Below are 13,583 nucleotides of genomic sequence, written 5' to 3'. Positions count from 1 at the left end.
CAAGGTCACAGTCAAGTGACCTCTATTTGCTTGGGGTCATCTGGTAAATATATCTAAACAGTCTAGGAAATATGATCTCATAATATTTGAAGTATTTATTCCTCTATAACTCATATAACAGGGCAGGGCCTCTTTTCACTTCAGGGGCATAATTTGAACAATCTTGTTAGAGATCCACCAGGCAATGCTACATACCAAATATCAAAGGCCTAGGCCTTGAACTTTCAGACAAGAAGATATTTTTTTTTTTCCCTATATAAGTCTAAGTTAAATTTGGGACCCCCAGGGCAGGGCCTTTTTTCATCCAAGGTGCATAATTTGAATAATTTTGGTAGAGGACCACAAGGCAATGCAATATACCAACTATCAAAAGCCTAGGCCCTGCAGTTTCAGGCAAGAAGATTTTTTAAGTTTTTACCTATATAAGTCTATGTAAAACTTGAGATCCCCCGAGGCAGGGCCTCTTTTCACCCCTGGGTAATAATTTGAACAATTTTGGTAGAAGACCACAAGGCAATGCTACATACCAAATATCAAAGGCCTACGTCTTGTGGTTTTAGACAAGAAGATTTTTAAACATTTTTCCTCTCAAGTGTATGTAAAACTTGGGAGCCCCTGGGCGGGGCCTCTTTTCATTCCAGGGACACAATTTGAACAATCTTGATAGAGGACCAATAGGTGATGTCACAAGCCAAATATCAAGGCTCTATGCCTTGCGGTTTTGGACAAGAAGATTTTTTAAGTTTTTCCTTTCAGTTGGCATGGCAACCAGAGTTCTGCATGGAATTAAATTCTTTGAACAATGTTGAAAGGGGACCACCCAAGGATCATTCCTGTGAAGTTTGGTGTAATTTTGCCCAGTGGTTTTCAAGAAGAAATTTTTTTAGAAAATGTTGACGGACACACGACGCACGACAGACATCAAGCAGTCACAAAAGCTAACCATGAGCCTTTGGCTCAGGTGAGCTAAAAAGTTACAGAACAGACAAAAAAAAAGTTCTATCTCTAAATGTGATCTTGACCTTGGAGCTAGGGGTTTGGGTCTTGCGCATGACAAATCAACTTATTATAAGGAACATTTGTGCAAAGTAATTTTAAAATCTCTTGATGAATTGCCGAATTATTGACCGGACAAGAAACAGACCATGTTAACCTTTAACCTCTAACCTTTAACCTCTAAGTGTGACCCTGACCTTGAGGCTAGGGGTTTGGGTCTTGGGCATGACATGTCGTCTCTTTATGGGAAACATCTGTGCCTAGTAATTTCAAAATCTCTTCATGAATGGCAGAGTTATGGACTGGACACAAAACAGACTCTGCTAACCTTTGACTTCTAAGTGTGACCTTGACCTTGAAGCTAGGGGTCTGGATCTTGCGCATTACACATCTTCTTATGGGGAACATTTGTGCAAAGAAATTTTAAAATCCCTTGATGAATGGCAGAGTTATGGACTGAACACGATATATACCCTATTAACCTTTGACCTCGACCTTGGAGCTAAGGGTCTGGGTCTTGCGCACAGTATATCGTCGCATTATGGGGAACATTTATGCCAAGTTATTTTAAAATCCCTTCATGGACAGCAGAGTAACTGACCAGACACGAAGTGTGACGGATGTATCGACAGAAGGACGCAGCCTATTTCTATGTTCCCCTCTTCTTTTAAATAGTTTCAGAAGGAATGCTGCTTAAAGAAAACGTGGATGGATAACAAATGGAAAGTGATCACTATTGCTCATCCTGAGCACTTACACTCCAGTGAGCTAACAATGCAATTGAATAAATATACTGGAAAGCGGAATTATAAACAAGTCAATCAGAGTTATCAATGAAGGAAGAAGGTAGGCTTTAGGAAGGAACTACTAAATATTAGAGATGGTACCTAAGGCTACGTATTCAACGACAACAACAACAAATCAGGTGCAAAACTGAAGCGCATATCGCTTATCTCATGCTAGCAAAATTTTAACATAGCACCGTACAGTAAATACGAGAACTTTTGACAGCGAAACCGGCTTCGTTATTTGATGGATTAGCTAAAGAAAGGTGATTGTCATTTCTTTTTAACTAACACAACCATTTTATTCATACTAAAGAACGTCTGCATTATATTAACAGAAGTTTCTGTAATGGCAGAATCGGCAAGGTAAATGCGATTCCGCACACCTCGGTCAATATGCAAATTAGGTACGTTTGTAAACACAAGGTGCGTGTCATAAAAAGTGAAATAACTTCTTTCGGCACAGTTTTTGGTATGATTTTGGTGTGACCATCAGATAGAAATATACATTTTTATATTGCTCTGTTTTTAACTCATACATTTTGAGGCCTTGATTATTCTTGGCAAACGAATTTTGTAAAATGTTGAGGGATTCGATGTCATAAAATTCTTAGTTTATTTATATTTTTTCTCACGAAAAATGTTTTCTTTCCTATGATCATACAGTACTGTAAATTATCGGCAGTAATAACTAAGCAAGAGGACCATAATGGTCCTGAATCGCTCACCTCTTCCCACATGACCCAGTTTTGAGTATGACGTCGTTTTTTCTATTATTTGACATAGTGACCTAGTTTTTGAGCTCATGTGACCCAGTTTTGAACTTGACCTAAATATTATCAAGATAAAATTTCTGACCAACTTTCTAGAAGATCCATTGAAAAATATGGTCTCTAGAGAGGTCACAAGGTTTTTCTATTATTTGACCTATTGACCTAGTTTTCGAAGGTACGTGACCCTGTTTAGAATTTTATCTAGATATCATCAAGGTGAACATTCTCACTAATTTTCATGAAGATTTCATGAAAAATATGGCCTCTAGAGAGGTCACAAGGTTTTTCTATTTTTATACCTACTGGCCTAGTTTTTGACCACACGTGACCCAGTTTCGAAACTGACCTAGATATCATCAAGGTGAACATTCAGATCAATTTTCATGAAGATCCATTGAAAAATATGGCCTCTAGAGAGGTCAAACGATTTAAATAATTTTAGACCTACTGACCTAGTTTTTGACCGCAGTTGACCCAGTTTCAAACTTGACCTAGATATCATCAAGATGAACATTCAGACCAACTTTCATACAGATCCCATGAAAAGTATGGCCCCTAGGGAGGTCACAAGGTTTTTTTTATTATTTGACCTACTGACCTAGTTTTTTAAGGCACGTGACCCAGTTTCAAACTTGACCTAGATATCATCAAGGTGAACATTCTGACTAATTTTTATGGAGATCCATTCACAAGTATGGCCTCTAGAGAGGTCACAAGGTTTTTCTATTTTTAGACCTACTGACCTAGTTTTTGACTGCACATGACCCTGTTTCGAACTCGACCTAGATATCATCAAGATGAATATTCAGACCAAATTTCATACAGATCCCATGAAAAATATGGCCTTTACACAGGTCACAAAGTTTTTCTATTATTTGACCTACTGACCTAGTTTCTGAAGGCACGTGACCCACTTTTGAAACTGACCTAGATATCATCAAGATGAACATTCAGACCAACTTGCATACAGATCCCATGAAAAATATGGCCTCTGGAGAGGTCACAAGGTTTTTCTATTATTTGACCTACTGACCTAGTTTTTGACGGAACATGACCCAGTTTCGAACTTGACCTAGATATCATCAAGGTGAACATTCTGACCAATTTTCATGAAGATCTCATGAAATATATGGCCTCTAGAGAGGTCACAAGGTTTTTCTATTTTTAGACCTACTGACCTAGTTTTTGACCGCACGTGACCCAGTTTCGAACTTGATCTAGATATCATCAAGATGAACATTCAGACCAACTTTCATACAGATCCCATGAAAAATGTAGCCTTTAGAGAGGTCACAAGGTTTTTCTATTATTTGACCTACTGACCTAGTTTTTGACGGCACGTGACCCAGTTTCGAACTTGACCTAGATATCATCAAGATGAACGTTCTGACCAATTTTCATGAAGATCTTGTGAAATATATGGCCTCTAGAGAGGTCACAAGGTTTTTCTATTTTTAGACCTACTGACCTAGTTTTTGATGGCACGTGACCCAGTTTTGAACTTGACCTAGATATCATCAAGGTGAACATTCTGACCAATTTTCATGAAGAGCTCGTGAAATATATGGCCTCTAGAGAGGTCACATGGTTTTTCTATTTTTAGACCTACTGACCTAGTTTTTGAAGGCACGTGACCCAGTTTCGAACTTGACCTAGATATCATCAAGATGAACATTCTGACCAACTTTCATAAAGATCCCATGAAAAATGTGACCTCTAGAGTGGTCACAAGCAAAAGTTTACGGACGCATGCACGGACGGACGCACGGACGGACGACGGACACCGCGCGATCACAAAAGCTCACCTTGTCACTTTGTGACAGGTGAGCTAAAAATAATTGTCTTTGAATTATTTCGTTCCAAAATAAAAGATATAATGCTCAAATTTTTGTTTGAATGATGATTCATAGATCTTGAAGTAAACTATATTTCTGGGAAACACATCCGAATTTATGCGTACTTTGTTCGCATAGCTAAATAGTCCTAGAAGAGTTATCTGTCACTGGCTTCACTTTTCCATGTAGGACCAAATTTTTCGGATTAAATATTGCTTTTCAGCATGAAAAATGAAGTATGAAAGTTATACCATTTTATAATTGAGGTACTCCAGTATTAAGTTTTCAACAGAAAATAATATCAGGTGTAATTTGAAATTTTAGGTACCATCTCTATAAATATATCCAAATTTAAGGACAAACCTTGTGTATTAAAATAATAGTGCTTCCACAATGGTCTAATCTTGTGTTGTCCACCAACATCCCATATCGTCAGCTTCACATTTTTATACTCCACTGTTTCAACATTAAACCCTGAAATAAAACAGTGTAAACTTCACTCAAAACATATATGGTTACAATGAATTTCTGATTATAACAAACAATTTCTAAGATCCCAATTTTCCAATTCTTTATCATATGTAAAATAAAATGTTTACAGGGAAGACTCTGACAACAAATTATCCCACATAAGGACCATATTTTGATGTCCTGCATTTCTCACTATTGACTCGAACTACAGGGTCCTATATTAACACCCTATCCCTGTCTTTGAGTCAACAACTGTCCCAATATTGACTCGAACTTCATGGTCCTATATACACCCGATCCCTGTCTTTGAGTCAAACTCTGTTTCCAAAATTACAACTTGTGTGAAAGGACCAATCAAAATGAACTTAACAACTAAAAAAAGTGGTGAGCTGTCACAGCAAATTACCTTTGATTTTTAAAATACTGTACTTATTGCTCATACACACTAGTAGTCAATTTTCTCAATTTCAACTAACATAAGCGCTGTAACACCAAAGCAACAAAGACTATCCATGTGGTCATCAAACCTGACCAAGATAATGGTGAATAATGGATAAGGACTGCTACTGTTTATAAGCGGACACTGTCAATTTTCACAATTTTCATTTATTCAAGAGCCATATTAAACTTAAGCGTGACTGGAAGTGTCTGGCTGGTTATCATACTGAGATAATGCCCATATACACTGTGATCAAGCATGGTGCATTATGATGCATCTGCTAAATAATCCTGGTTATTTTGCACAGTGATATCGGATATTGGTGATTTTAGGTCTGTGATATTAAGAACACGCCATTTTATTTTTAAAGACAAAAAATGCATTTGAATGTCTTTTTAAAAGAAGAGGGCCAAGATGGCCCTAGGTCGCTCACCTGAGAAACATACCATAACAGTGTAAACATGTTTGACCTAGTGATTTCATGGAAACAAATATTCTGGCCAATTTTCATTAGGATTGGACCAAAAATGCGTTCTCGAGTTTAAACAAGTATTTTCTTTGATATGACCTAGTAATCTAGTTTTTGACCCCAGATGACCCATATTCAAACTTGACCTACATTTTATCAAGGCAATCATTCTGACCAAATTTCATGAAGATCAATTGAAAAATACTGCCTCTATTGCATACACAACATTTTTCTTTGCTTTAACCTAGTGACCTACTTTTTGAACCCAGATGACCCATATCTGACCTATCTAGATTTCATCAAGGCAATCATTCTGACCAAATTTCATGAAGATCAATTGAAAACTAGAGATGCTTTTGAGAAAAGCGCATGTCTCCCACAACTGCCCCTATGAAAAATGTCTAGTTTCTCTAGATGGTTTAGACGAGTGGATCCAATTAGATGGTCTGGACGAGTGGATCCAATCAGTAATTCAAGGGTCATAAATCAAAAGTGCCTGGGCGGATTTGGCTAGTTATTGAACTTGGCTAAGGTCTTATGGCCAAACACATTTTGTTCAAGTTTGGTGAAGATCGGATGAAAAATGTTCGACTTAGAGAGCAGACAAGAGTGAAAAGGCGGATTTTTCGGTAATTCAAGGGTCGTAACTCCAAAATGCCTGGACCAATTTGGCTAGTTATCGAACTTGGCCGAGGTCTCATGGTCAAACACATTTTGTTCAACTTTAGTGAAGATTGAATGAGAAATGTTCGACCCAGAGTGCGGACAAGAGTAAAAAGGCCGATTTTTCGGTAATTCAAGGGCCGTAACTCTGAAATGCCTGGACTGATTTGGCTAGTTATCGAACTTGGCCAAGGTCTCATGGTCAAACACATTTTGTTCAAGTTTGGTGAAGACCGGATGAGAAATGTTTGACTTAAGAGTGCAGACAAGAGTAAAAAGGCCGATTTTTGGTAATTCAAGGGCCATAACTCCAATATGCCTGGACCGATTTGGCTAGTTATCAAACTTGGCTGAGGTCTTATGGTCAAACACATTTTGTTTAAGTTTGGTGAAAATCCGATGAGAAATGTTCAACTTAGAGTGCGGACAAGCTTTGTGACAGACAGACAGACACACACACACACACACACAGACAGACTGGAGTAAATCAATATGTCTCCCACACCACTGTGTGGTGGGAGACATAAATACAGCCTCTATCGCATACACAAGGTTTTTTGTTGATTTAACCTTGTGACCTAGTTTTTAATCCCAGATAACCCATATTCAAACTTGACCTAGATTTCATAAAGACAATCATTCTGACCAAATTTCATGAAGATCAATTGAAAAATACAGCTTCTATCACATACACAAGGTTTTTCTTTGATTTGACCTAGTGACCTAGTTTTTGATCCCAGATGAGCCACATTCTAACTTGACCTAGATTTTATCAAGGCAATCATTCTGACCAGATTTCATGAAGATCAATTGAAAAATACAGCCTCTATCACATAAACAAGGTTTTTAATTTGATTTGACCTAGTGACCTAATTTTTGACCCCAGATGACCCATTTTCGAACTCGGCCTAGATTTTATCAAAGTTATCATTCTGACAAAAGTTCATGAAGATCAATTGAAAAATACAGCCTTTATCGCATACACAAGGTTTTTCTTTGATTTGACCTAGTGACCTAGTTTTTGATCCTAGATGACCCATTTTCGAATTTTTCCTAGATTTCATATAGACAAACATTCTGATTAAATTTCATGAAGATCAATTGAGAAATACAGCCTCTATCGCATACACAAGGTTTTTCTTTGATTTGACAGAGAGACCTAGTTTTTGACCCGAGATGATCCATTTTCGAACTTGGCCTAGATTTTATCAAGGTCATCATTCTGACCAAATTTCATGAAGATCAGTTGAAAAATACAGCCTCTATCGCATACACAAGCTTAATGTTGACAGACGACAGACAGACAGACCACAGACGATGGACATCGAGCGATCACAATAGCTCACCTGAGCTAAAAATACATGACCTGCGATTAACAGACAGTGGCAAATGTCAATAGATAAGTATTCATATCTAAAAGTTTTCTGGTCAATGTTGTCAGTTCACAGAATGACCGGAAGCTTGCTTTGTTTACCACACAAAGGTCCACATGCTGAAAGATTAAAAAGCAACACAAAAAACATAAACAACTGGGGAATAACCGAAAGGCCTAGGTAAACCAAGCTGCAGAATTAAATAATAGAAACAGCTAGGAAATATTTATCTAGGATCTGCATAGCATTACTAATTGTGTTGTGAAATTGGGGTGGAACACAACTGCCTACTGGCTTGGGAAGTACTGTGACGAAAATGCTGGCATGTTATGTAAGGTTAAGTTGATGTCTTGTGACAAAAATTTGACATAACCTGACGCTGATTTCAAATAACCGTATATTTCCGGCCATACGTCGACTTCGGCCATAACACGTGGGACTACTCTGGATAAAAAATCATAGATATGTCCTGGTATCATAAATGCTGAACTTGTCAAGTGTAATGCTGGAACATGCTTGGTAGCAAAATTATGAGACTGATTATTTATTTCTCAGTTTGTTCTTCTTGTCACGATCACGGACAATTTATGAAACAACAATACATTTTAACAACTGCTATGGCACAAAATACTGTGAAAAAAATTGGTTCTAGCAAGTTATCTTTATATTTTCGCTCATGATTTTGTTATGTTTCCGCGATAAATTATTTGTGCTGTAATAGTGTTAAAAGTATACTGTTAGTTTTACAGTAAAGGCATACATAAATAACAAACAAAAATAAAAAACAAAAAATTTGTTTCTTTATTACCAGTACATATGACATAATAACTGATCATGATTTTCCTTTATTTCATTTCATAATGACCAATAAATGTGTTTATAACGGTAGCCAAACATTTGTTAATTACCGTGCAAACAAGCATTAAACAAGAAACGCGGCAATGCCACGAAACCAGGTTTTCAACACTTTTCATAAGAATAAACAGAGTGCCAGAATGTCACAATATACGCCCGTCACAGCAAATTTCTTTACTCTAGCACCTGTATTTGCAGATGTAATTTTAATTTTGTGGTTGTTTAGTAATCATTGTAATTCTTTTGTTTTTCTAAGTCCACAAAAAAACTCCTTACCAGGTAGAGATACCTTAAAATACACCTAAAATTAGAAAGTAACAACTATGTTGTACCACAGAAAAGTGGTCTTGGTTTTTCCCTACGGTCAATTATAAAAAAGTTACAATATAAGTTATTTATAGTAACAACTAAGGGAAGTTAATCTTAAAAAAAAAAAAAAAAAAAAAAATTGTAAGTCCACACAGAAATCCTTACCAGGTAGAGATTGGTCAAAATACACCTCAAAATTGGATGTAACATGCATGTTGTATTACAGAAAAGTGGTCTCGATTTTTCCCTACGTCTAGTAATGAAAAAGTTACAATATAAGCTATTTATAGTAACAACAAAGGGAAGTAATTCTAAAGAAGGGAACTGCGCAAGACACTTCGTCTCATGATGGTGTATAATTGTGCCAAGTTACATCAAAATCCCTCTATGCATGAAGAAGATATGCTCCGGACAAAGTTTTCATTCTTGTATCCTTTGACTTCTAAGTGTGACCTTGACCTTAGACCTAGGGACCTGGTTCTTGCGCATGATACTCCGTCTCATGATGGTGAACAATTATGCCAACTTTCATCAAAATCCCTCCATGCATGTAGAAGATATGCTAACCCTAACCCTAACCTAACCCTATTTTTAGTAACAATGACCTTGACCTTGATCCCAGAAACCCTAAAATCAATCCCAAGCTACAACTTTATATAAGTTTTCTATACACCAAGTTTCATCATGATAGCTCATTCCCAAGTTAAGTTATTGACCGGAAACCCTTTTTCTATTTTAAGTAACAGTGACCTTGACCTTGACCCCAGAAACCCCAAAATCAATCCCAGCCTTTGTCTTGATATAAGCTACATACATACCAAGTTTTATTCAAATATCTTAACTGAAACAAAAGTTATTGACCGGAAACCCTTTTTCTATTTTAAGTAACAGTGACCTTGACCTTGACCCCAGAAACCCCAAAATCAATCCCAGCCTTTGTCTTGATATAAGCTACATACATACCAAGTTTTATTCAAATATCTTTACTGAAACAAAAGTTATTGACCGGAAACCCTTTTTCTATTTTAAGTAACAGTGACCTTGACCTTGACCCCAGAAACCCCAAAATCAATCCCAGCCTTTGTCTTGATATAAGCTACATACAAACCAAGTTTTATTCAAATATCTTTACCGAAACAAAAGTTATTGACCGGAAACACCAGTTTGACGCCGCCGCCACCGCCCGCCCGACCGACCAACATCTACCCCAATCTAATAACTCAGGTTTTCGTTGAAAACCTGGTTAAAAAATATATTTATCTAGCACCATTGATAAGCGTGAAAAATTACTAAGTGAAAAAAAATCAATAATCAGACACATGAACAAAATTATAGATTTGTTTTCAGATACATTTACAGTTCTACATACATTTCAGTGGTTTATCCATCAAACTCACTAACAGAATCACTATCAAGTATTGTCTGCCAGTAATGACGCTAAATCGCCATAGGGATCAAAACCCTCTTTGTCCTCTTCATCATAAATTGATGATCCATTTAGATAAAAAAAACACTGATAAAACGCAATAAAACTGTCAACAAATCAATGCAGTTGCAGCAAATTATGTTGTCTTCTACCCGCCCTCCGCTGTCAATCAAACTGCCCTTAGCCAACCACAGATCGATAAAGAGCCATTGTTTTTCAGTGAGACATGTCATTCAGGGCTCCAGATAAGATGCGTATTAGCGTAAATTATGCTTTGAAATAATGCATATATGCATGTCTGATAATTTTTAAGCCTATAAAAACGCATATGAAATTACAGAAACGCACCCAATGACTTTTTACTGGCGTTTTACTAGCTTAAACAAAATCTGAATTGTCCTGATGCTTTACTTAACAGAGCACAGTCAGCATTTAAATTCCCCCACATTGAACGTATACACACATTGAAATGGTACTCTATAAACCTAGGTTAAACTAAATTATACAATCAATGCGTGCGTAAATCAAATAGCTGGGAATTAATATTGATGGTACGGTAGTGTATTTTAAAGCGGTGTCGATCTAAATATCAAGTTCCGGTGCGGAGTAAACAACAAAAATGTCCCTGTCTAAGAATGTAAAAAGTGAACAAACACTCTATGCATTCTTTAAACCAACAAAAAAATGATCCCCAAAACATAGTTTAAGGTATATTGAATATTCTGTTGGATTCAGTAGTGAGTGTGAAGTCAAAGCAAGCCAAGGGAAACTTGAATGCTGAATTGAAACTGAACTGCAAACAAATTCATGGGTGTTACACTTTTTCACATTTACAAATTTTCAGGAGTAAACTTACTCCTTGTCAAAAATTTCAGATTTTACCATTTTACTCATTCACAAAAATTATGATGAGTAAATACTCATGGGCCAAAAAAATTATCTGGAGCCCTGGTCATTTATCTCGGCATACTTCAAAACAACTCCTGGGATGTTGTTTACAGCTTGTCAAGACAATTTAAGTCTTTTGAAGCTGTGGAATTTCAAAGCAAAGGGGAGTTGTACATTTGAAGGTTGTAAGCGGTTAGAATTAACTGATTTAAATTGACTCTGATTAGCAAGATTGAAAATGTGGCAGTTTGCTATAGGTGGATCAGTACTATTAAACCGTTAATTGTTTGCCGATTGTGACAAAAGATGGTAAGATAATTAATACCCCCGGCATGTATCATTCGTTAAACAACATCAAAAATGTAAAGGTAATAGTCGATCTTTTATCAGTATAATAAAATTTACGATTTTTTCACATTTTTTTCTCTTCAAAATACTATTAACTTTAAAAGAAACTAATTTTGTTTAAATACACCGTTGTTTTTAGCCTAGACAATTAGTGCGCAAAGAGTAGTTTCCCTTTACCAAAATGGCGAAAATCATAAAAAAAACTTATTTTGAGTGTCTTAAATGCACTGTGTTTGATCCGAAAATGGAGAAAGGACCATGACTGCATCTGGTTATGCAGCCAAAAGTCGACCCTTGACTTCAGAACTAATAATTTGGTCCAAAAACCTCGACGTATGGCCGGAATTATACGGTACTATGAATTCAGTATGGGTATTTTTATTAACATGAACAGACAATATATCACAATTCTAATTGGAATAAAGAGACTACAGATAAAATATCACACAAGAGATGGAAAGCAACTTTCTGTAACATAATTTACCACAATGAAAATGATAAGTTTCAAGTATCAAATTCAATGCAGGAGACTGCATTTTGTATTATATAAACAACAGGGTCATTGACCCTAAAGCGCTCTCCTGTGTACAAGACTTCAAGTGTGATTGGACCCCATGTCACACTCAGTGGTGTGGCCATTTTTTAACCTAGGGCAATAACTTAACAATTAAGGTCAAACCTGTATCACATGCAAAATATCAAGGCTCTAGCTTTAAGGCTTCAGAGAAGAAGACTTTATATAAGCCCATGATAAACGTATGTCACACTCTGGGGCGTGGCCATTTTTGAACCTAGGGCAATACTTTGAACAATTATCCTAGAGAGTCAAACCCTGGTATCAAATGACAAATATCAAGGCTCAATGGTTTGGCCCCTTTTATTTAGTAGAAACTTCTAACTGTTCAAGCAAGCAACTAAACTCAGGTGAGCAATATAGGGCCATTATGGCCCTCTTGTTTGGAATTTCTATTAGTCAGACCAGAGTTACGGCCTTTTATTTAGTAACAAGAGCTATCTGATGACAGCGCGCTCGACTATTCGAAGAATTGATTGAAGAATGGGGTCAAAATATTTCCACAGATATTCAGACAAAAGAAATAAATAGATTAGACAAACAATGTTCCTGTATTTCTTTGATTTCGATAAGTCTTACACTAAATGGCAATGTATGAACCAATTTCAAAGTCCAAAAAGGGCCATAATTCAGTCAAAATAGTTATGTACTCTTGCCTACAGATGGAAATCATAATGATAAACAAGTGTTCAAAGTTTAAAAGCCATATGTCAAATAGTTTTGACAAAACGTGGACTTGTATGAAAACAGAACCAATTTCAAAGTCCAAAAAGGGCCATAATTCAGCCAAAATAGACGACAGAGTTATGTACTCTTTCCCACAGATAGAGACTATTATACTAAACAAGTGATAAAAGTTTCAAAGCCATATGTCAAACACTTTACAAAAAATATGAACTGGTACGGAAAACTTAACCAAGATTTCTAAGTCAAAAAGGGCCATAATTCAGCCAAAATCCATGATGGAGTTATGTACTCTTGACTATAACTGGATATGGTGATGGTAAACAGGTGTTGAAAGTTTCAAAGCTTTATCTCAAAAGACTTTGTCAAAATATGAACTGGTACGAAATATTAATCCAGATTTCTAAGTCAAAAAGGGCCATAATTCAGCCAAAATCCTTGATGGAGTTATGTGCTCTTGCCTATAACTGGACATGGTGATGGTAAACAAGTGTTGAAAGTTTCAAAGCTTTATCTCAAAAGACTTTGTCAAAATACGAACTCAGGTACGAAAAACTTAACCAAGATATCTAAGCCGAAAGGGGCCATAATTCAGCCAAAATCCTTGATGGAGTTATGTACTCTTGCCTATAACTGGCCATGGTGATGGTTAAGAAGTGTTGAAAGTTTCAAAGCTTTATCTTAAAAGACTTTGT

At 36.5% G+C, this 13,583-nt stretch overlaps 1 protein-coding gene across 2 annotated transcripts in view; it reads right to left on the bottom strand.

Moving 5' to 3' along the window:
- The window catches only part of LOC123524441 (E3 ubiquitin-protein ligase TRIM23-like), a 199,447-nt gene that overhangs the window by 35,150 nt on the left and 150,714 nt on the right, over positions 1-13,583 (bottom strand). For both annotated transcript variants that reach the window (XM_045302646.2, XM_053539898.1), the window contains one exon: positions 4,753-4,863. In XM_045302646.2, coding sequence (XP_045158581.1) covers positions 4,753-4,863 — 111 coding nt within the window. The remainder of the gene's footprint in view (positions 1-4,752; positions 4,864-13,583) is intronic.

Source organism: Mercenaria mercenaria, chromosome 3 (genome assembly GCF_021730395.1).
Source record: "Mercenaria mercenaria strain notata chromosome 3, MADL_Memer_1, whole genome shotgun sequence".
NCBI lineage: Eukaryota > Metazoa > Mollusca > Bivalvia > Venerida > Veneridae > Mercenaria > Mercenaria mercenaria.
The sequence above is the reverse complement of the archived record's forward strand: the minus strand, read 5'-3'. Positions and strand labels throughout refer to the sequence as shown.